General features: G+C 43.2%; 2 protein-coding genes across 2 annotated transcripts in view; one reads left to right on the top strand and one right to left on the bottom strand.

The window, feature by feature from the left end:
* Positions 1-3,424: 3,424 nt before the first annotated feature.
* slc15a5 (solute carrier family 15 member 5) overlaps positions 3,425-24,874 on the bottom strand; it is a 31,408-nt gene continuing 9,958 nt past the window's right edge. Inside the window, exons 2-9 of the mRNA XM_041849755.2 lie at positions 21,266-21,488; positions 10,442-10,611; positions 9,928-10,148; positions 9,542-9,728; positions 9,178-9,366; positions 8,754-8,885; positions 8,498-8,606; positions 3,425-3,680 (exon numbers count right to left, since the gene is read on the bottom strand). Of these exons, the coding sequence (XP_041705689.1) occupies positions 3,536-3,680; positions 8,498-8,606; positions 8,754-8,885; positions 9,178-9,366; positions 9,542-9,728; positions 9,928-10,148; positions 10,442-10,611; positions 21,266-21,488 (1,376 nt within the window). The 3' untranslated portion in view covers positions 3,425-3,535. The remainder of the gene's footprint in view (positions 3,681-8,497; positions 8,607-8,753; positions 8,886-9,177; positions 9,367-9,541; positions 9,729-9,927; positions 10,149-10,441; positions 10,612-21,265; positions 21,489-24,874) is intronic.
* LOC121540710 (E3 ubiquitin/ISG15 ligase TRIM25-like) lies at positions 12,080-21,093 on the top strand. Its single transcript, XM_041849754.2, has 6 exons — positions 12,080-12,819; positions 14,545-14,640; positions 14,764-15,009; positions 15,103-15,256; positions 16,264-16,323; positions 20,225-21,093. Exons 1-6 carry the CDS (start codon positions 12,244-12,246, stop codon positions 20,755-20,757), a joined length of 1,665 nt encoding a protein of 554 aa, XP_041705688.1. The 5' UTR covers positions 12,080-12,243; the 3' UTR covers positions 20,758-21,093.

The following is a 24,874-nucleotide window of genomic DNA, read 5'->3' on the forward strand; positions in this document are numbered from 1 at the left end:
TGCCTCCAGAGCCCAAGACCAGAGAACAGTTCTTACAATGTGAGTCTCTTTATTCTGAAGTAACTAACAGTCTCTTTTTTACTGACACTCCTAACAATCCCTCTAGAAATATATAGAAATAGTAGATCTAATCAAAGACTGGGTAGCTATCTGACTCATCATATTTCTCTGATTTGATCTCTGCTGTGCTCTGATCAAAGACAGGGTAGATACAATATCTGACTTAACTTATTGTTCTAACTCCCCTCATTGGTCTCTGCTCTGCTCTTCTCCCAGATTCCTGTCAGCTCACACTGGACCCAAACACACATACCTCTCTCTGTCTGAAGGGAACAGAAAGGTGACCTATAAACGCTAAGTCCAACCATATCCTGATCATCCAGACAGATTCACAAATGACTTGATGGTTCTGTGTAGAGAGGGTCTGTCTGGATGCTGTTACTGGGAGGTGGAGTGGAGTGGGGAGTGTGTTATTACAGCAGTCTCATATAAAGACATCAGCAGAACACGGAGAGGTAATACATTTGGACTCAATGACAAGTCCTGGAGTATAAAGTGCAATAGGTGTGGTTATTTGTTCAGACACAATAATGTTGAGACTAAAGTATCAGGCCCTCAGTCCTCCAGAGTAGGAGTGTACCTGGATCACAAGGCAGGTACTCTGTCCTTTACAGTGTCTCTGATACAATGACCCTCCTCCACAGAGTCCAGACCACATTCACTCAGCCCCTCTACCCTGGGTTTTGTCTCTCTGGTACTGTTGAGCTGGTTAAACTGTAGTAGGGTCCACATAGATACTAGTTATGCTGGTGTAGTCTATAGCTGAGCTGGTTAAACTGTAGTAGGGTCCACATAGATACTAGTCATGCTGGTGTAGTCTATAGCTGAGCTGGTTAAACTGTAGTAGGGTCCACATAGATACTAGTCATGCTGGTGTAGTTTATAGCTGAGCTGGTTAAACTGTAGTAGGGTCCACATAGATACTAGTCATGCTGGTGTAGTCTATAGCTGAGCTGGTTAAACTGATCTTTGATCTTCATAGTTGAATTAAAATGTAATGTACTTATTTTTATCAAATGTAATGTTTTAATTGTCTACATTTACATTAATCATTATGTATGCTGTTAATGTAAGTTGGTTGTCATTCAGAACCATTGAAATGTTTTCTCAATTGGTTCTCTGTCTCAATGTCATTTTCCTCAGTATCATGGAACAGGTAGTATTACTTACTTGCTAATTGAACTATATGGGCCGGTTTCCCGGACACAGATGAAGCCTAGTCCTAGACTAAAAAGCATGTTCAATGGAGATGTCCGGGAAACCGACCCTAAGTTTGGCATCTTTTATTCTCCCATACTGCTCAGTCAAGCAACATTAAACCTGTCCAGCAGGTGTGGCTATTAACCAAACAATAAAAATAGCAGATCTCTTGACTTGCCACTCAGTATATCAGTAATGTTCAGAATTGTACTTTAATATCATTGGAGATTGATGGTCTTTTTAATCCACTATCCAGAGGCTGTAACATAACAAAATGTGGAAAAAGTCAAGGGGTCTGAATACTTTCCGAAGGCACTGTAGATGGAGAGCTTCTGGGTTATCAACAGTCTTCCACTAGGCCTATGATCTGGTTCAATTCCCCTTTTTTAACATTATTGTAAAATATATATTTAGACATAGCATATTCTTATTTGCCTGGTCCCAGATCTGTTAGTGTTCTTGCTAAACTGATGGCATGATAGCACATACAGACTGACACTCAGGCTTCAGACTTTTACTGTCTACCTGATCACCTCTTGGCTGTTGCAATCCTCTGTAAATGTGTCTTTTTTTCTCTTTATGTAAAACTGCAGTACTGGCAAACCGGTAAAATCAGAAACTGTGATCATTGTTTATCCATTTATGATCAGATGAGAATATTTAAATCACATCAATCAATTACTGAATCAATGTGATCTTTCAAAATAAAACTCATCATCATGACATTGGAATCGCTCTATTATTGAATTGATTGACACAATTAATCAGCTATTTCCAGTAATGTATGCACCAGTATATCCATTTAGACAAAAAGACAGCACATAATACACCCACACATTATATTGGAGTACGAAGGAACACAAAGATTTAAGTCTATGACCATCTAAACCAGTGGTATTCAACGTCGGGGTGGCGACTCCTAGTGGGGTTACGGGGGAACAAAAAATTAAGAGTACAGATTATTGTATGGGACAATATACAAACATTTTTGAGAAAGATCATTTGAAAATTTTATTTTATTGAGTAAATGTATTTATTGATTAAAATGTAATGAATTCATGTATTTTTGTTGATTTAAAAATAGAAATGTACAGTATTTAAGGTTGTGTCATTAGATTTGGGATGGGGTGGGGTCGCAATAAATTAATTGGGAAAAAATGGGGTCCCCAGAAATTCTGGCGGAATAAATAATTGGTATTCAATGAATAAGTTTGAATACCACTGATCTAAACTGACTGTCTAAAACTGACTGTTGAATACCACTGATCTAAACTGGCTGTCAATGAAATGAATACACAGTACTGTACATACAATATATATACAAAAGTATGTGGACTCCCATTCAAATTAATGGATTTGGCTATTTCAGCCACACCAGTTGCTGACAGGTGTATAAAATTGAGCACACAGCCATGCAATCTCCTTAGACAAACATTGGCAGTAGAATGGTCTTACTGAAGAGCTCAGTTACTTTCAACGTGGCACTGTCATAGGATGCCACTTTTCCAACAAGTCAGTTTGTCAAATTTCTGCCCTGCTAGAGCTGCCCGGTCAACTGTAAGTGCTGTTATTGTGAAGTGGAAACGTCTAGGAGCAACAACGGCTCAGCCACAAAGTGGTAGGCCACACAAGCTCACAGAACAGGACCGCCGAGAGCTGAAGCGCGCATAGTGCAAACTTACAAATTTGGTGGAGGAGGAATAATGGTCTGGGGCTGTTTTTCATGGTTTGGGCTAGGCCCCTTAGTTCCAGTGAAGGGAAATATTAACGCTACACCATACAATGACATTCTAGACGATTCTGTGCTTCCAACTTTGTGGCAACAGTTTGGGAAGGCCCTTTCTGTTTAAGCATGACAATGCCCCTGTGCACAAAGCGAGGTCCATACAGAAATGGTTTGTCGAGATCGGTGTGGAAGAACTTGACTGGCCTGCACAGAGCCCTGACCTCAATGACATCCAACACCTTTGGGATGAATTGGAATGCCGACTGCGAGCCAGGCCTAATCGCCCAACATCAGTGCCCAACCTCACTAATGCTCTTGTGGCTGAATGGAAGCAAGTCCCCACAGCAATGTTCCAACATCTAGTTGAAAGCCTTCCCAGAAGAGTTGAGGCTGTTATAGCAGCAAAGGGGGGACCAACTTCATATTAATGCCCATGATTTTGGAATGAGATGTTCGACGAGCAGGTGTTCACATACTTTTGGTCATGTAGTGTACATAAATAAAGCAAGTGGAAGTCCAGCGCTACAGGGGACAAAGGTAGTGTAGAGGTCACAACACTGTGTCTATGGAGGATGTTGTGGAGGAGCATTCCATGGTGTCGTAGAATCGCAGGCAGGTCTTGTACTGCAGGAGTTTCTCTGCCAGAAGGCTGCTTCCTACTCCTCTACACTGCACCACACTCAGGTCTAGGTACCTGGGACACAGGGGAGGAGAGACTGCTAGGGTGGATCTGTCTCAATACTGTCACCTGGCCTAATACTGTCACCTGTCTCAATACTGTCACCTGTCTCAATACTGTCACCTGTCTCAATACTTTCACCTGTCTCAATACTGTAATTTGTCTCAATACTGTCACCTGTCTCAATACAGTCACCTGTCTCAATACTGTCACCTGTCTCAATACTGTCACCTGTCTCAATACTGTCATCTGTCTCAATACTGTCACCTGTCTCAATACTGTAACCTGTCTCAATACTGTCACCTGTCTCAATACTGTCACCTGTCTCAATACTGTCACCTGTCTCAATAGTGTCACCTGTCTCAATACTGTCACGAATCTCAATACTGTCACCTGTCTCAATACTGTCACCTGTCTCAATAGTGTCACCTGTCTCAATACTGTCACGAATCTCAATATTGTCATCTGTCTCAATACTGTCATCTCTAAATACTGTCACTTGTCTCAATACTGTAATCTCTCAATACTGTCACCTGTCTCAATACTGTAATTTGTCTCAATACTGTCACCTGTCTCAATACAGTCACCTGTCTCAATACTGTCACCTGTCTCAATACTGTCACCTGTCTCAAAACTGTCACCTGTCTCAATACTGTCACCTGTCTCAATAGTGTCACCTGTCTCAATATTGTCACGAATCTCAATACTGTCACCTGTCTCAATACTGTCACCTGTATCAATACTGCCATCTGTCCCAATGCTGTCACTTGTCTCAATACTGTCATCTCTCAAAACTGTCACCTGTCTAAATACTCTTAATACTGTCACCTGTCTCAATACTGTCACCTTTAATAACTGTCACCTGTCTCAATACTGTCACCTGTCTCAATACTGTAACCTGTCTCAATAATGTCACCTGTCTCTATAGTGTCACCTGTATCTATAGTGTCACCTGTCTCAATACTGTCACCTGTCTCAATACTGTCATCTGTCTCAATGCTGTCACTTGTCTCAATACTGTCATCTCTCAATACTGTCACCTGTCTCAATACAGTCACCTGTCTCAATACTGTCACCTGTCTCAATACTGTCACCTGTCTCAATACTGTCATCTGTATCAATACTGTCACCTGTCTCAATAGTGTCACCTGTCTCAATACTGTCACCTGTCTCAATACTGTCATCTGTCTCAATGCTGTCACCTGTCTCAATACTGTAATCTCTAAATACTGTCACTTGTCTCAATACTGTCATCTCTCAATACTGTCACCTGTCTAAATACTGTAATTTGTCTCAATACTGTCACCTGTCTCAATACAGTCACCTGTCTCAATACTGTCACCTGTCTCAATACTGTCACCTGTCTCAATACTGGCACCTGTCTCAATACTGTCACCTTTAATAACTGTCACCTGTCTCAATACTGTCACCTGTCTCAATACTGTCACCTTTAATAACTGTCACCTGTCTCAATACTGTCACCTTTAATAACTGTCACCTGTCTCAATGCTGTCACGAGTCTCAATACCCTCACCTGTCTCAATACTGTCACCTGTCTCAATACTGTCACCTGTCTCAATACCGTCACTTGTCTCAATGCTGTCACCTGTCTCAATACTCTCACCTGTCTCAATAATGTCACCTGTCTCAATACCGTCACTTGTCTCAATACTGTCACCCGTCTCAATACTGTCACCTTTAATAACTGTCACCTGTCTCAATACTGTCACCTGTCTCAATACTGTCACCTTTAATAACTGTCACCTGTCTCAATACTGTCACCTGTCTCAATACTTTCACTTGTCTCAATTCCGTCACTTGTCTCAATACCGTCACCTGTCTCAACACTTTCACCTGTCTCAATACTGTCACCTGTCTCAATACTGTCACCTTTCTCAATACTGTCACCTGTCTCAATACCGTCACCTGCCTCAATACCGTCACCTGCCTCAATACCGTCATCTGTCTCAACACTGTCACCTGTATAAACACTGTCAGCTGTCTCAATACTGTCACCTGTCTCAATACTGTCAGCTGTCTAAATACGTGTACATGTCTCAATGCATGTACCTGTTTAGTACTGTAATCTGTCTCAATACTGTCACCTGTCTCAATGCTGTCATCTGTCTCAATGCTGTCACCTGTCTCAATACTGTCATCTCTCAATACTGTCACCTGTCTAAATCATCTTAATACTGTCACCTGTCTCAATACTCTCACCTGTATCAATACTGTCACCTGTCCCAATCCTGTCACCTGTCTCAATACTGTCACCTGTCTCAATACTGTCACGAGTCTCAATACTGTCACCTGTCTCAATACTGTCATCTCTCAATACTGTCACTTGTCTCAATACTGTCATCTCTCAATACTGTCACCTGTCTCAATACTGTCATTTGTCTCAATACTGTCACCTGTCTCAATGCTGTCATCTGTCTCAATGCTGTCACCTGTCTATATACTGTCACCTGTCTCAATACTGTCACTTGTCTCAATGCTGTCATCTCTCAATACTGTCACCTGTCTAAATCATCTTAATACCATCACCTGTCTCAATACTTTCACCTGTCTCAATACTGTCACGTGTCTCAATACTGTCACCTGTCTCAATACTTTCATCTGTCTCAATACTGTCACCTGTCTCAATACTGTCACCTGTCTCAATGCTGTCATCTGTCTCAATGCTGTCACGTGTCTCAATACTGTCACCTTTTCTCTATACTGTCACCTGTCTCAATACTGTCACATGTCTCTATACTGTCACCTGTCTCAATACAGTCACATTTCTAAATACTGTCATCTCTCAGTACTGTCACTTGTCTCAATACTGTCACCAGTTTCAATACTGTCACCTGCCTCAATACCGTCACCTGCCTCAATACCGTCATCTGTCTCAACACTGTCACCTGTATAAACACTGTCACCTGTCTCAACACTGTCACCTGTCTCAATGCTGTCATCTGTCTCAATGCTGTCACCTGTCTCAATACTGTCACCTGCCTCAAAACCGTCACCTGTCTCAATACCGTCACTTGTCTCAATACTGTCATCTCTCAATACTGTCACTTGTCTCAATACTGTCAGCTGTCTCAATACTGTCACCTGTCTCAATACTGTAATTTGTCTCAATACTGTCACCTGTCTCAATGCAGTCACCTGTCTCAATACTGTAACCTGTCTCAATACTGTCACATTTCCAAATACTGTCATCTCTCAATACTGTCACTTGTCTCAATACTGTCACCTGTCTCAATACTGTCACCTGTCTCAATACTGTCACCTGTTTCAATACTGTCACCTATATCAATACTGTCACCTGTCTCATTACTGTCACCTGTTTAATACTGTCACCTGTTTCAAAACTGTCAACTGCCTCAATACCGTCACCTGCCTCAATACTGTCACCTGTCTCAATACTCTTAATAATGTCACCTGTCTCAATACTGTCACCTGTCTCAATACTGTCACCTGTCTCAATACTGTCACCTCTACATACTGTCACCTGTCTCAAAACTGTCACCTGTCTCAATACTGTCATCTGTCTCAATACTGTCACCTGTCTCAATACTCTCTATACTGTCACCAGTCTCAATACTGTCACCTGTCTCAACACTGTCACCAGTCTCATTACTGTCACCAGTCTCATTACTATCACCAGTCTCATTACTGTCACCTGTCTAATACTGTCATTTGTCTCAATACTGTCACCTGTCTCAATACTGTCACCTGTCTCAATACTGTCACCTGTCTCAATTCTGTCACCTGTCTCAATACTGTCACCTGTCTCAATATTGTCACCTGTCTCAAGACTGTCACCTGTCTCAATACTGTCACCTATCTCAATACTGTCACCTGTCTCATTACTGTCACCTGTCTAATACTGTCACCTGTCTAATACTGTCATTTGTCTCATACTGTCACCTGTCTCAATACTGTCACCTGTCTCAATACTGTCACCTGTCTCAATACTGTCACCTCTACATACTGTCACCTGTCTCAAAACTGTCACCTGTCTCAATACTGTCATCTGTCTCAATACTGTCACCTGTCTCAATACTTTCTATACTGTCACCTGTCTAATACTGTCATTTGTCTCAATACTGTCACCTGTCTCAATACTGTCACCTGTCTCAATACTGTCACCTGTCTCAATTCTGTCACTTGTCTCAATACTGTCACCTGTCTCAATATTGTCACCTGTCTCAATACTGTCACCTATCTCAATACTGTCACCTGTCTCATTACTGTCATTTGTCTCATACTGTCACCTGTCTCAATACTGTCACCTGTCTCAATACTGTCACCTGTCTCAATACTGTCACCTGTCTCAATTATGTCACCTCTCAATACTGTCACCTATCTCATTACTGTCACCAGTGTCATTACTGTCACCTGTCTAATACTGTTATTTGTCTCAATACTGTCACCTATATCATTACTGTCACATGTCTCACTACTGTCATATTTCTCAATACTGTCACCTCTCAATACTGTAACTTGTCTCAATACTGTCATCTCTCAATACTGTCACCTGTCTCAATACATTCGCCTGTCTCAATACTGTCGCTTGTCTCAATACTGTCACCTGTCTCAATACTGTCACCTGCCTCAATACTGTCACCTGTCTCAATACTGTCATCTTTCTCAGCTGCACAGACTATATTGATACTTTGTTCAGGTCACATCAAGGGGTCAAGGAAATTCTCCAATTTGTTTAACTGAAAATGTTGAAGTCCAAGACTGAAAGAACTCTAATGGCTTCCTCTCCTCCTCATGTCCTCTGTCTCGTCTACAGTGACTATATTGATACATGAGAGGTTCTCATACTGTACCTGGAAGATATCCACCAGAACACCAGAGTGTTTATGGTCATCAACATGGCTAAGAAGAAGAAGAAATGCTCCAGATTCCCTTCATGCAGTGTGTTTGGGTAGAAGTTACCTGTAGTTGGACAGAACAGTGCTATCAGTGGCCATAGGACTGAATCACCATAATGCAGACAGAACCCCATCAACCATTCCAACATGAATGTATGTTCCTCTTCAGTTTCTATGGTTATGATGATGCATCTGTTAGTGAAGCCTTTACCTCCAGAGAGTAGGTAGACCAGCTGGATGATGAGGGCTCCCAGGAAACAGCCCCCTCCGTAGGACAGGGTGAGGAAGTGCAGGGAGATGCCTCTGATATGACTGGGTGTCAGGTGGAAGGAGATCACAGAGCCTGGAACAGAGAAGAGAGGAAGACTGGGAAGAGAAAGAAGCATTCATTTGGTTCAAACGTCTCTTGTCTGTCTCTAATACACCAGTAGGGGGCATCCTAACCCTAGCTTCCAGAGTTCAGAATACTATCCTCCATGTTGGCAGTTGGTTCCAACACTCCACATTCTAACTTCATCCCAACTACATATGGTGTCCATTGACATTGTAAATCTCCAACCCAGTTTGTCTCTGTGTACGAACAGTGTAGCAGCAATAGGTGTGTCAGAAATACGTGCTGGCTCTCTGTCACTCACAGGCAGGGGTGACGAGGGCCTCAGCCAGCCCCAGTAGGATGTACTGGGGAGCCAGCTGGAAGCAGGCCATGGAGGACACCTGGAGCACCTTCCCTGACAGGGCCTGCTCCGTCAGAGGATAGCCCTTTCTGTGGACCTCAGACAGGCCCGCTACCAGGACAGACAGGGCCGCACACGCATGACCCAGCGCTGAGAGAGGAGAGGAGAGGAGGGGAGAGGGAGAGAAACAGAGAGAGAGAGAGGGAGAGAGAGAGACATTAACATTGACTGACTCATTAATGAGGATGGTATTTGTGCATGTGTGTGCTTGCGTGTGTGTGTGCCTGTATGTATCTCTGTGTGTGCCGTGTGTGTGTGTGCTTACTAATGACTCTGGCGGGGGAGAAGGGTGTTTTCTCCATGGACAGGTAGCAGGAGGTGACACACTCCATGAGAGGGGCCAGCAGCAGCAGAGGTAGGATGCTGATGACGTTCATGGCACCGATGGGCAGGAGGAAGCTGTTCAGGTGCAGGTTAGAGTTCATGGTCTGAATGTAGTAACCTGCTGGAATCTGTGGGAGAGGTCAGGGTAACAACAGATTCTAGGACAACTTTTTGGAGCATAAATAAACATTATAGATTTGCCAGTTTTACCCCCAACATCTGAAAAATGATGTATTTGCACTTGCCAATGACCTGAAAATGCTCTAAAAATCTCCTTTTGAAGCATGTCAATGTAGAGCCCTGATATTCTCCATTACATTGACCTGCCTGAGTGATGCAGGCCCGGTACAGTATCTGCAAGCCATACAGGGGGAAGAGCCTGGCCAGGACCTTGACGTTCTCCACGTGCGTCTCACTGTAGCACCCCCCGTTGTTCTCCTTGGCGCGGTCCAGCCAGCTGGCCACGCCCCCACTCAGGTGGCGGTAGTGCAGGCAGCACATCTTCAGAGAGTTCAGGAACACCCCCAGAGTGGTCAACAGGGAACTGCCTGCACAACAACCACATCAATACTAGAATAGACCACAACAACCACATCAATACTAGAACAGACCACAACAACCACATCAATACTATAACAGACCACAACAACCACATCAATACTAGAACAGACCACAACAACCACATCAATACTAGAATTGACCACAGCAACCACATCAATACTAGAATTGACCACAGAAACATAGGTACATACACTGTAACACAAAGGTGAGATAGTCTGTGTGTGAGGTTGAGGTTGTGTTACCTTTCTTGGGCCTGCAGGTGAGATTGAGGTTGTGTTACCTTTCTTGGGCCTGAAGATGAGGTTGTTGCGGACCATGTGTATGGTTATGAGCATCAGCAGCACAGACATGAAGGGGATGAGGAATCCCAGGTTGTTGGCCACTGACTGCTGGATGTAGGCGATACCCAGAAACACTACCGTCGAGTTCAGGTTCACCAGCCAGTAGAACCTAAGAGGACAATATAACAACCAGGGATGAGGGGAAACTTTTTGGAATTAAATGCAGGCCCTGTGCTCTCCACATTAATCTTGGTACCCATAACCAAATCAGCTAGTCACTGAGAGACTATTTATCAACACACCATCCAACACACCATCCATACGGCGCCTCCAACCACATTTTCGGATCAAGCATAACTTGGCTTTAAAGCCACTCTACAATTAGGGCCACATCCTAGTTAAGCAGTACACCTTGCTGCAGTCAGCTCTCTATGCCTGTTTGGTGAGCCACCATGCGGCTGGTTGTCACCAACCCAGCCACTATCTCAAACACTATGGACCTCTTGATGAACTCTTTTGATGTAGTTTTGATTGGTATGGTGGCCAAAGACATTTCAGTTATAGTTTTGACTTAAAGGGATACTTCAGGATTTTGGCAATGAAGCCCTATATTTACTTCCCCAGAGCCAGATGAACTCGTGGATACCAGTTTGAAGGAAGTTGCTAACTAGCATTAGCACAATTGCTAACTAGCGTTAGCGCCAAAACTGGAAGTCCCGAAGTATCCCTTTAAAGTGATTATGCGCTGAAGAGAGCTAGTTATTTTATTTTGCCTTTTGAAAGTGATTTGTGAAACATTTAGTTTTAATAAAACTTATTTTCAACTGGTCCTTTGCCTCCAGTGGTCATGCCCTGAAAACACCCTGCATACAGAGTATTCTACTACCAGGGATGGGCAAACATTTAAAAAATAAAATTACAAAATACAGATACAAAATACCATAAAAATCAATGTATCAAAAATAATACTTGTATTTTGTAATGTATTTAATTAAAAATACAAAAATACATTTGCAAGTATCCAGCCCGAACAGCAACAACATTTTCAGTAACGGTTCCAAAACCTTTTTTCTTTCTGTGAGCAAGTTACTCTGGATAAGCTAAATGACTAAAATGCAAGTGCAAATGTGAAAATGAACATACCAAATTAACTGCAAAGCACACTGGGTATTATTGTTCGGGGCGGAGCTCATTAGAATAATCCTCAGCGTGCTCTGTAGTTATAAAATGTACATTTACATTTTAGTCATTTAACAAATGCTCTCATCCAGAGCGACTTTCAATTTATGCATTAGTACTCATCTTAAGATAGCTGGGTGAGACAACAACATATCACAATTGTATCAAGTACATTTTCCTTCAACAAAGTATTTATCAACATTTTTACATATACATGTATATTTACTTCATTTAGCAGACGCTCTTATCACACCACCAGACTATTCTGGGGGGGGGGGGTAGACAAAATGTGAACCGCTATAAAACAAAATGGCATAGAAAAGTATTTACTATTTTGAAAATACAAATTACAGTAGTGTAGTTCAGCCCAGCATAATTCAAATGACCTATACTCAGAAGTAATTCAAATACGTATTTCAAATATATGTAACAGAACTACTAACCATCTCTGCCTACTACGCAACACTCTGTTACACTTCCTTATCAAAGAAACCATACCCCCTCTACATACAGAGTTCACAGTCAAGTAGGAAGCCACTCCCTGTCCTCTGGTGTAGAGTTCCATGAAACAGAAAATAATCTTTGTTATTCTGTTGCTCAACCATTGGGTGAAAGCACTAAAATGGCTGACAATCTAGAACTGTTCTGTTGCTCCATCTGTCTGGATCTGATGAAGGATCCGGTGACTACTGCCTGTGGACACAGCTACTGTATGGGCTGTATTAAAGAAAGCTGGGATCAGGATAATCTGAAAGGTGTCTACAGCTGTCCACAGTGCAGACAGACCTTCTCTCCAAGGCCTACTTTGAAGAGAAACACCGTGCTGGCTGAAGTGGTGGAGAATTTGAAAACAGCAGATTTCCAAGGTACCCCTCCTGCACACTGTTATGCTGAACCTGAAGATGTGGAGTGTGACGTCTGCGAAAGGAAAAAACTCAAAGCTGTCAAGTCCTGTCTGGTGTGTCTGGCCTCTTACTGTGAGACTCATCTCCAGCCTCACTACCATGTGCCCCCACTAAAGAAGCATAAGCTTGTCAACGCATTGACAGATCTACAGGAGAAGATTTGCCCAAACCATGACAAACTGCTGGAGGTTTACTGTCGTACCGATCAGCAGTGTATCTGTTATCAGTGTACAATGGATGAACATAAAGGCCATGATACAGTGTCAGCTGCAGCAGAGAGGACTGAGAAACAGGTAAGATGCTGAATAGTACTCTCCCATGATATACAGTATACTTGTTTACATAAAGAATTGCATTGTTATCGGACGGATCAAACCACACAACATTAATGTCAACCGATCCAACAAAAACTAGAATCTATTAGCATGCCTTCAATGTAATATCCACCATTAGAGAGTAGCAAGTTCAACATAAGCCAGCACACTAAAACATAAAGGGCGGGTTTCCCAGACACCAATGCAACCTAGTCCTAGACTAAAATGCAAGATTAAAGTGGCATTATGTAACTTTTTCGTCGACCTCACCAAATTAACATAGAAATGTGAGTTATAGATCTGTCATTCTACTTGAAAGCAAGTCTAAGAAGCGGTAGATATGTTCAATGTGCGCTATTTCTATGCTTCCTGCGCTTAAATTTTGTTTTGGGGTCTTTTACTTTCGGTTTTGTACACCAGCTTAAAACAACTGAAACAACAATATTTTTGGTTATGGAAAATATATTTCACAGCGGTTTAGATTGTACAATGATTCTCTACACTATACTTGCTTATTTTGTCACATAAACTGAAATTAGGCGAACTATTAGAATTTTATGAACCAGGAAATGGCGGAGCGATTTCTGCATAGTGCAACTTTAATAGATAATCTCAATTGAAAATGCTTTTTAGTCCAGGATTAGGCTTGATCTGTGTCTGAGAAACTACCCCATAATGTATGCAACTTTTATCAGTAAGATAAGTATGTTGAACTCTCAAAGACCTTTCCTTTTGGTATGGCAGAGTTTTTATTAGTAAAGTATGTTATGTGATGTGTTTGGTATGGCAGAGTTTCTCCTAGTAAAGTATGTTATGTGTTTGGTATGGTAGAGTTTCTACTATTAAAGTATGTTATGTGTTTGGTATGGCAGAGTTTCTACTATTAAAGTATGTTATGTGTTTGGTATGGCAGAGTTTCTACTAGTAAAGTATGCTATGTGTTTGGTATGGTAGAGTTTCTACTATTAAAGTATGTTATGTGTTTGGTATGGCAGAGTTTCTACTAGTAAAGTATGTGATGTGATGTGTTTGGTATGGCAGAGTTTCTACTAGTAAAGTATGCTATGTGATGTGTTTGGTATGGCAGAGTTTCTACTAGTAAAGTATGCTATGTGATGTGTTTGGTATGGCAGAGTTTCTCCTAGTAAAGTATGTTATGTGTTTGGTATGGTAGAGTTTCTACTATTAAAGTATGTTATGTGTTTGGTATGGCAGAGTTTCTACTATTAAAGTATGTTATGTGTTTGGTATGGCAGAGTTTCTACTAGTAAAGTATGCTATGTGTTTGGTATGGTAGAGTTTCTACTATTAAAGTATGTTATGTGTTTGGTATGGCAGAGTTTCTACTAGTAAAGTATGTGATGTGATGTGTTTGGTATGGCAGAGTTTCTACTAGTAAAGTATGCTATGTGATGTGTTTGGTATGGCAGAGTTTCTACTAGTAAAGTATGCTATGTGATGTGTTTGGTATGGCAGAGTTTCTACTAGTAAAGTATGTGATGTGATGTGTTTGGTATGGCAGAGTTTCTACTAGTAAAGTATGCTATGTGATGTGTTTGGTATGGCAGAGTTTCTACTAGTAAAGTATGCTATGTGATGTGTTTGGTATGGCAGAGTTTCTACTAGTAAAGTATGCTATGTGATGTGTTTGGTATGGCAGAGTTTCTACTAGTAAAGTATGCTATGTGATGTATTTGTGAGCAGCACCAGTTGGGAGAAACACAAGGGGAAGGGAAGCAGAGAGCCCAGATGAGAGAGAAGGAGCTGCAGGAGCTGAGACATGCTGTAGATGCCATGAAGGTGAGTTTAAATCAAGGTTCAAATGATGGGGGTGTCAATGGTGCTGGGGCTCTGGGTTTGGGGAGCCAAGAGGAACAGGGGGTTTACAGTCCTGGTGAGAGCTGTGTTTTTGTGTCCTAACAGGAGTCTTCATGGGTAGCAGTGGATGACTTTGAGAGAATGTGTACCATGCACATCCTTTCATATATCCGCTCCAATGAGCGAAGGCGTTCTGAGGTGAAGGAGCTGGTCAGAGCCCTGGAGAAGGCTGGAGTGAGTCAGGCTGAAGGACTCCTGGAGCAACTAGAGCAGGAGGTCACTGAGTTGAAGAGGAGAGATTCTGAGCTGGAGCAGCTCTCACACATAGAGGATCACATCCATTTCCTCCAGGTGACGTTACTCTCTGCCTTAGACAATGTTGTCAGTGAAGTGTGTTTGAGCTCCAGAAGTCTTTGACTCAATTCATTGTCAATTTATTTTCAGAGTTTCGATTCTCTCTGTGACCCTCCTGGACCAAAGGCCTTTCCTAGCAGTTTTGAAGCAGTGAAGAAATTTGTCTCTGAACAGAAAGAGAGAATGAAAAATATATGCAAGGAGGAAACCGACAAGATGTGGAATTGTCTCGAAAGAAATATGTGTATGGCGAGTAGAATCTTATCTACACTGAACAAAAATATAAACGCAACATGTAAAGTGTTGGTCCCATGTTTCATTAACTGATATAAAAGATCCCAGAAATGTTCCATACACACAAAAAGGTTTTTCTCTCAAATGTTGTTTAAAAATGTGTTTTCATCGCTGTTAGTGAGCATTTCTCCTTTGCCAAGATAATCCATCCACCTGACAGGTGTGGCATATCAAGAAGCTGATTAAACAGCCTGATCATTACACAGGTGCACCTTGTGCTGGGGACAATAAAAGGCCAACCTAAAATGCGCAGTTTTGTCACACAACACAATGCCACAGATGTCTCAAGTTTTGAGGGAGCATGCAATTGGCATGCTGATGTCAGGAATGTCCACCAGAGCTGTTGCCAGAGAATTGAATGTTAATTTCTCTACAATAAGCCACCTCCAACGTTGTTTTAGAGAATTTGCCAGTACATCCAACTAGCCTCACAACCGCAAACTACGTGTATGGCGTTGTGTGGGCAAGCGGTTTGCTGATGTCATCATTGTAAACAGAGTGCCCCATGGTGGCGGTGGGGATTATGGTATGCGCAGGCATAAGATACGGTCAACAAACACAATTGCATTTTATCGACGGCAATTTGAATGTACAAAAATACCGTGATGAGATCCTGAAGCCCATTGTGAGGCATTATATCTGGATTCCCAGTCATGTGAAATCCATAGATTAGGGCCTAATAAATGTATTTCAATTGACTGATTTCCTCAAATAACCGTAACTCAGTAAAATATTTTAAATTGTTGCATGTTGTGTTTATATTTTTGTTCAGTATAATTTATACATATAGTATGTCAGGTGACAATCATAAAATCATTATTAAGGTGGTTGAATTGCAGTGAGAAGTAATACATAATGGTTTAACTTTCTCTTGGTACGTTTCTGGTTACAGTAATAAGAGTTTCATAATTCTATGGTAAAAGTTCTGTGACAGTAACGCTCCATCTGTCTTCATAGTGACAAAACCATCTTCACCATCTATGCAAGTGGACAGTACAAGAAGTACATTTTTGAATGGTGAGTAATAATTATTTTGTAATAATTGCACAAACACACATGGACTCTCAGCATCCCTCTTTATGTCCTGTCCTATCTCCCTGCCTCTGGCTCGCTTCTTCTTCTTTGGTATAATGGCGTTCACAACAATTATCTGTGCATTCCGTCACCTACTGTGGATAATAAAGATGAAATAATGCGTTGTAAAATAATAATAATACAAAAAATAAATATATATATATTTTTTTAAATTATAATAAAAATGAAATAAATAAAATCTCTCTCTCTATATATATACAGTGGGGAGAACAAGTATTTGATACACTGCCGATTTTGCAGGTTTTCCTAATTACAAAGCATGTGGAGGTCTGTAATTTTTATCATAGGTACACTTCAACTATGAGAGACGGAATCTAAAACAAAAATCCAGAAAATCACATTGTATGATTTTAAAGTAATTATTTTCCATTTTATTGCATGACATAAGTATTTGATCACCTACCAACCAGTAAGAATTCCGGCTCTCACAGACCTGTTAGTTTTTCTTTAAGAAGCCCTCCTGTTCTCCACTCATTACCTGTATTAACTGCACCTGTTTGAACTCGTTACCTGTATAAAAGACACCTGTCCACACACTCAACCAAACAGACTCCAACCTCTCCACAATGGCCAAGACCAGAGAGCTGTGTAAGGACATCAGGGATAAAATTGTAGACCTGCACAAGGCTGGGATGGGCTACAGGACAATAGGCAAGCAGCTTGGTGAGAAGGCAACAACTGTTGGCCCAATTATTAGAAAATGGAAGAAGTTCAAGATGACGGTCAATCACCCTCGGTCTGGGGCTCCATGCAAGATCTCACCTCTTGGGGCATCAATGATCATGAGGAAGGTGAGGGATCAGCCCAGAACTACATGGCAGGACCTGGTCAATGACCTGAAGAGAGCTGGGACCACAGTCTCAAAGAAAACCATTAGTAACACACTACGCCGTCATGGATTAAAATCCTGCAGCGCACGGAAGGTCCCCCTGCTCAAGCCAGCGCATGTCCAGGCCGGTCTGAAGTTTGCAAATGACCATTTGGATGATCCAGAGGAGGAATGGGAGAAGGTCATGTGGTCTGATGAGACAAAAATAGAGCTTGTTGGTCTAAACTCCACTCGCCGTGTTTGGAGGAGGAAGAAGAAGGATGAGTACAACCCCAAGAACACCATCCCAACCGTGAAGCATGGAGGTGGAAACATCATTCTTTGGGGATGCTTTTCTGCAAAGGGGACAGGACGACTGCACCGTATTGAGGGGAGGATGGATGGGGCCATGTATCATGAGATCTTGGCCAACAACCTCCTTCCCTCAGTAAGAGCATTGAAGATGGGTCATGGCTGGGTCTTCCAGCATGACAACGACCCGAAACACACAGCCAGGGCAACTAAGGAGTGGCTCCGTAAGAAGCATCTCAAGGTCCTGGAGTGGCCTAGCCAGTCTCCAGACCTGAACCCAATAGAAAATCTTTGGAGGGAGCTGAAAGTCCGTATTGCCCAGCGACAGCCCCGAAACCTGAAGGATCTGGAGAAGGTCTGTATGGAGGAGTGGGCCAAAATCCCTGCTGTAGTGTGTGCAAACCTGGTCAAGACCTACAGGAAACGTATGATCTCTGTAATTGCAAACAAAGGTTTCTGTACCAAATATTATATATATACACAGTGCATTCAGAAAGTATTCAGACCCCTTGACTTTTTCCACATTTTGTTACATTACAGCCTTATTCTAAAATTGATTAAATTATTTCCCTCATCAATCTACACACAATACCCCATAATGACAAATCAAAAACAGTTTTTTATCAATCTTTGCAAAAAAACGGAAATATGACATTTTCATAAGTATTCAGACCATTTACTCAGTACTTTGTTGAAGCACCTTTGGCAGCAATTATAGCCGTAAGTCTTCTTGGGTATGACGCTACAAGCTTGGCACACCTGTATTTGGGGAGTTTCTCCCATTCTTCTCTGCAGATCCTCTCAAGATCTGTCGGGTTGGATGTGGAGCGTCGTGGCATAAATATTGTCAGGTCTCTCCAGAGATGTTTGATCGGGTTTAAGTCCGGGCTCCGGCTGGACCACTCAAGGACATTCAGAGGCTTGTCCCGAAGCCACTCCTACTTTGTCTTGGCTGTGTGCTTGGGGTCATTGTCCTGTTGGAAGGTGAACCTTCGCCCCAGTCTGATGTCCTGAGCACTCTGGAGCAGGTTTTCATCAATGATCTCTCTGTACTCTGCTCCATTCATCTTTCCTTCGATCCTGACTAGTCTCCCAGTCCCTGCCGCTGAAAAACATCCTCACAGCATGATGCTGCCACCACCATGCTTCACCGTAGGGATGGTGCCAGGTTTCCTCCAGACGTGACGCTTGGCATTCAGGCCAAAGAGTTCAATCTTGGTTTCATCAGACCAGAGAATCTTGTTTCTCATGGTCTGAGAGTCCTTTAGGTGCCTTTTGGCAAACTCCAAGCGGGCTGTCATGTGCCTTTTACTGAGGAGTGGCTTCCGTCTGGCCACTCTACCATAAAGACCTGATTGGTGGAGTGCTGCAGAGATGGTTGTCTTTCTGGAAGGTTCTCCCATCTCCACAGAGGAACTCTGTAGCTCTGTCAGAATGACCATTGGGTTCTTGGTCACCTCCCTGACCAAGGCCCTTCTCCCCCAATTGCTCAGTTTGGCCGGGCGGAAAGCTCTAGGAAGAGTCTTGGTGGTTCCAAACTTCTTCCATTTAAGAATGATGGAGGCCACTGTGTTCTTGGGGACCTTCAATGCTGCAGACATTTTTTGGTACCCTTCCGCAGATTTGTGCCTAGACACAATCCTGTCTCGGAGCTCTACAGACAATTCTTTGGCCTCATGGCTTGGATTTTGCTCTGACATGCACTGTCAACTGTGGGACCTTATAAGTTAGGTGTGTGCCTTTCCAAATCATGTCCAGTCAATTGAATTTACCACAGTTGGACTCCAATCAAGTTGTAGAAACATCTCAAGGATGATCAATGGAAACAGGATGCACCTGTGCTCAATTTCGCGTCTCATAGCAAAGGGTCTGAATACTTAAGGTTTTTTTTTTCACTTGTGCAGTACAATTAATAACTGTGGCTATAAATGCTACAAAATCCACCTTCTTCCAAATAAGTGTATCCAGATCACTTGATTGACGTATAACATTTGCAACTGGTTGCGGTGCATCCACCGCCATATCTTCTTCAGCACTGTGGCCTCTTTTTAATTAAATGTTTCATAATTTAGCCGACGTTCTTATCCAGAGCGACTTACAGGAGCAATTAGGGTTAAGTGCCTTGCTCAAGGGCACATTGACATATGTTTCACCTAGTTGGCTCGGGGATTCGAACCAGCGACCTTTCACTTACTGGCCCAATGCCCAGCTGTCCACTTCATGTGTCGATAATTCCGCGAGCCACAATGCACACTCCTTTTGCTCTTTAGATACAAACCATATCAACACCATACCACTCCTTGTTACTTTGACGGCATCCACTTTTCCCAGCGTCTTCTTCACCATCCTCGTGACTTCAAAAGTGTCTCGATGTACTCGGGGTACTCGACGTGCTTTCAGCTTTAAACAACACTTCTGCTTCCTCCAGCTCAACCTCTCTCTCCGAAGCCTCTGTTCTTCTTCTTCTCCAAGCACCTCCTTGTTTCTCGATGCCACAATATTATATATATAATAATATATTAATAATGATGCTGAGCACGGCTTACTTTTTTCACTCCCGCCTCTCTCTCTCTCAACCTCGCCCTTTCTCTCTCTTTCTCTCTTTGCCTCCTCCCATCTCTCTCTCACACACACACACACATACACACACACACACACACACACACAGCACTGACCTAGTATCTTGTACGACCTCTTTTGCAGACTATCGAAGCATGGAAGTGGATCCCAACACAGCATGTGCAACCCTCTCTCTGTCCAACAGAAACAAGGATATATCATGGAGTGACAAGGCCCAGGCCTATTCAGACCATCCAGAAAGGTTTACTTACTATCACCAGGCTCTGTGCAAAGTGGGTCTGGCTGAAACCTGCTACTGGGAGGTAGAGTGGAGCGGGGGCATCGTTGATGTGGCGGTCTCATACAGAGGGATCAGCAGGAAAGGCTGGGGCAATGACTGTTGCTTTGGACACAATGATCAATCCTGGAGTTTGGTCTGCTCTCCCTCCAGTTGTTCATTCTGGCACAATAATAACAACAAAACCAAAATCCCTGTCCCCCGCTCCTCCAGAGTAGGAGTGTACCTGGACCACAAGGCAGGTACTCTGTCCTTCTACAGCGTCTCTGACACAATGACCCTCCTCCACAGAGTTCAGACTATATTCACTGAGCCCCTCTACCCTGGGTTTGGAGTTGATTTAGGATCATCTTTAAAGATATGCCACCTGCCAGCATGACCATGATCTAACAACACTCAAACCCCTCCTAACATGTTATGGTTCTGGTACACTAACCCTAGGCTTGCTCTATTGGGGTTTTATTTATTTAATTTTAGTTAAACATGCTCTGCCTTTGTAAAAAGCACTGTTAAAAAGGAGTGGCAATTTTTTGGATTAAGGGCTCGTAAGTAAGCATTTCATGGCACATATGACAGATAAAATGTTATTTTATTTAGATGTTTTATTCCAGATATTGACCACTCAATTTCTGTCTATATTAGTAGATGGGCAAGTACTTATGGCTTCATATGTGTTTTTGATCAATGTCAGATGAATAAAATCAAAGTAAGATCAGTATGACTTTGACTCCCTGTTTTTGCAGACTTTTTCAAGTCTGTCCAATACAACAGGTTAAATGTGTATCCTCCCTCTCTGAATGGTCAAGTTACTAGTTTAGTTACTGTTTCAAGGCATCACCTCTACCATGTATAGCACATACACACCCCTCTATAACGCAGCAACCCACCAGTTGAAGAAGGAGAGTAGCTGGTGCTGGTCGTAGCCCTGTAGTTTGTATGCCCCCATGGGACAGAGGATGGCACGGATGCCGCCGATGCCCAGGGCAGCTGCCAGCAGGCCAGTGTAGAACAGGATGTGCTGCTCCCGGTGCTCCAGCTGGTGGATCATGTTGTGTGTGTCGATGTAGAAGTCCTCGAACGGGAACGCCACCACTGGGAGCATGGCTGTGCCTGAGGTAGGACGTGGGAGTGGAATCAGATTTTCATTAGAGGGATTTTATTTGGATTGGGAAAATGTACAGGGGTTGGTAGAAGTAGGCACACATTTGAAAGTGCAGCCATGTACATGACAGTGATAGCAGAGCTGGTGAATACTGAAACAGAAGGAAGTTAAATTTAGAATGTAAGATAAGATAAAGGTAAGTTAACGTTTTTTTGCATCATCTTAGATGCACGTTTTTTTTTACTAAGATGCTAGCTCCAGTAGCTAAGTGTCTCGAATGATTTTCAAATATCTCTATACGCACTGTCAGACTCAGATCAGTCAGTTTAGGAATAACATAACCAGTTACCAAATTCCAAACTGTCGTAAAATCCAAACTTGCAAAATCAAGGTAGCTAATTGCTAACTAGCTAGATGAGCTAGGCTAGTTGATCTGAGCCACGAGTCTATGACAAACAATAGGCTACTAAATGTACTGATAATTAATGTACTGCAATCAATGCGCCATTGTATGTGGCATATTAGCTTTCAAGACTTAGATCTCAATACATAGCTAGCTATCTAGATGATTTGTCTAGAGGTTGTCGGGAGAGGTTGTCGGGAGAGGTTGTGTTTTTCTCTAGCTGGAGGTAAGCAGGAGGTAAGCTTCTCATATGGTGTTGAGTAAAGCTTAACCATGTATTAGATCGTAGGTAGGTAGTTAGCTGTAGTTAGGTATTGTATTTATTATAGGTTAGTATTGTTGTTATTGTAGGTTTCCGTAGGTAATTGTAGGTTAGTATCGAAGCACGAGGCTAGCTAGCTAGCGGGTAGCTACTGGTAACGATTAGCAACGCTGGAGAGCTGTTTCCAATGTTAATGTGCTGCTAGCCAACGTTTAATTTTTTGCTGCGTTATGCGTTATGAAAGGAACTAGACACGGACTTGAATTATCTGTTTAGTGTGCTAACACACTCTTGGCAGTTTGTTGTAACCAAGTATTGGTGCTAAATTGTGTGTTAATGGATGCTAGCTTGCTAGTTAGCTACGGCGTCATAGCTAGGCATCGTGGGTTGTTGTGGGTAGTTACTGTGTCTTGGCAGTGTCTTCGGCCGTGCCGGCTGTAGCACGAAGCGAGCTAACTAGCCGTTTTTTCGAACAGAGTCAGAGTCAACACAGTAGCCATTGTGTGCCGGGTGTAGCACGAAGCTAGCTAGCTAGCCGTTCTTCAAACAAAGTCAACACAGTGGCCATTGCTAGCTACCCAACACGACCAGCTAACTGTACTGTAGTAGCTAACTACAATATACTTGTCCTAGCTAGCCAACGTTTAATCATTGCTGCGTCATGAAAGGAACTTGACACAGACACGAATGATCTGTTTAGTGTGTTATCACACTATTGGTGGTTTGTTGTGACCAAGTGTTGGTGCTAAACGGTGTGTTATTGTTATTGGATGCTAGCTTGCTAGTTAGCTATGGTGTCATAGTTAGCTAGCTGAATAAAGTGGGTTGAGTCTATTCCTTTAAACATTGAACCGCTGTGGTTCACAACAATTCTGATTTCTAAAGGTGGAAGTTGGGAGAGTTTTTGTTCAGGTGGTTCAGTGAAACAATTTTAGTTTCTGAGGTAGAAGTTTTTGGTGAGGGAGGCCCTGCTCTCTCCTCTCCCAGATGCTTAGCTCATTTCATTCCGATCTCCTCTGCATTTTTGTAGCCATTTGCTACAGCCTGTCAACTATGCCTCTGCCTATCCCTGTTCTCTCCTCTCTGCACAGGCTACACAAATGCACCACACCGCGTGGCTGCTGCCTCTCTAACCTGGTGGTCCCTGCACGCACCACCCACGTGGAGTTCCAGGTCGCAGGCAGCCTCTGGAACTGCCGTTCTGCTGCCAACAAAGCTGACTTCATCCCAGCCTATGCCAACCTCCAGTCCCTCGACTTCCTGGCGCTGACGGAAACATGGATCACCACTGAAAACACTGCTACTCCTACTGCTCTCTCCTCGTCTGACCATGTGTTCTCGCATACCCCGAGAGCATCTGGTCAGAGGGGTGGTGGTACAGGAATCCTCATCTCTCCCAAGTGGACATTCTCAATTTTTCCCCTAACCCATCTGTCTATCTCCTCATTTGAATTCCATGCTGTCACAGTCACTAGCCCATTTAAGCTTAATATCCTTGTCATCTATCGCCCTCCAGGTTCCCTTGGAGAGTTCATCAATGAGCTTGACGCCTTGATAAGTTCCTTCCCTGAGGATGGCTCACCCCTCACAGTTTTGGGGGATTTCAACCTCCCTATGTCCACATTTGACTCATTTCTCTCTGCCTCCTTCTTTCCACTCCTCTCCTCTTTTGACCTCACCCTCTCACCGTCCCCCCCTACTCACAAGGCAGGCAATACGCTTGACCTCATCTTCACTAGATGCTGCTCCTCTACTAATCTCACTGCAACTCCCCTCCATGTCTCCGACCACTACTTTGTTTCCTTTTCTCTCTCGCTCTCCTCCCACACTACTCACTCTGCCCCTACACAGATGGTAATGCGCCGCCGCAACCTTCGCTCTCTCCCACTACTCTCTCCTCTTCCATCCTATCATCTCTTCCCTCTGCTCAATCCTTCTCCCTCCAATCTCCTGATTCTGCCTCCTCAACCCTCCTCTCCTCCCTTTCTGCATCCTTTGACTCTCTGTGTCCCCTATCCTCCCGGCCGGCTCGGTCCTCCCCTCCAGCTCCGTGGCTTGATGACTCATTGCGAGCTCACAGAACAGAGCTCCGGGCAGCGGAGCGGAAATGGAAGAAAACTAAACTCCCTGCCGACCTGGCATCTTTTCCTCCCTCCTCTCTACATTTTCTTCATCTGTTTCTGCTGCTAAGGCCACCTTCTACCACTCTAAATTCCAAGCATCTGCCTCTAACCCTAGGGAAGCTCTTTGCCACATTTTCCTCCCTCCTGAATCCTCCCCCCCTCCTCTCTCTCTGTGGATGACTTCGTCCAACCACTTTGAAAAAGAAGGTTGACGACATCCGATCCTCGTTTGTTAAGTCTAATGACACTGCTGGTCCTGCTCACACTGCCCTACCCTATGCTTTGACTTCTTTCTCCCCTCTCTCTCCAGATAAAATCCTGCGACTTGTGACTGCAGGCCGCCCAACAACCTGCCCGCTTGACCCCATCCCCTCCTCCCTTCTCCAGACCATCTCCGGTGACCTTCTCCCCTACCTCACCTCGCTGATCAACTCATCCTTGACCGCTGGCCATGTCCCTTCCGTCTTCAAGAGAGCGAGATTGCTCCCCTTCTCAAAAAACCAACACTCGACCCCACTGATGTCAACAACTACAGACCAGTATCCCTTCTTTCTTTTCTTTCCAAAACTATTGAGCGTGCCGTCTTTAGCCAACTCTCTTGCTATC

This window comes from Coregonus clupeaformis, chromosome 26 (assembly GCF_020615455.1).
Source record: "Coregonus clupeaformis isolate EN_2021a chromosome 26, ASM2061545v1, whole genome shotgun sequence".
Classification (NCBI taxonomy): domain Eukaryota; kingdom Metazoa; phylum Chordata; class Actinopteri; order Salmoniformes; family Salmonidae; genus Coregonus; species Coregonus clupeaformis.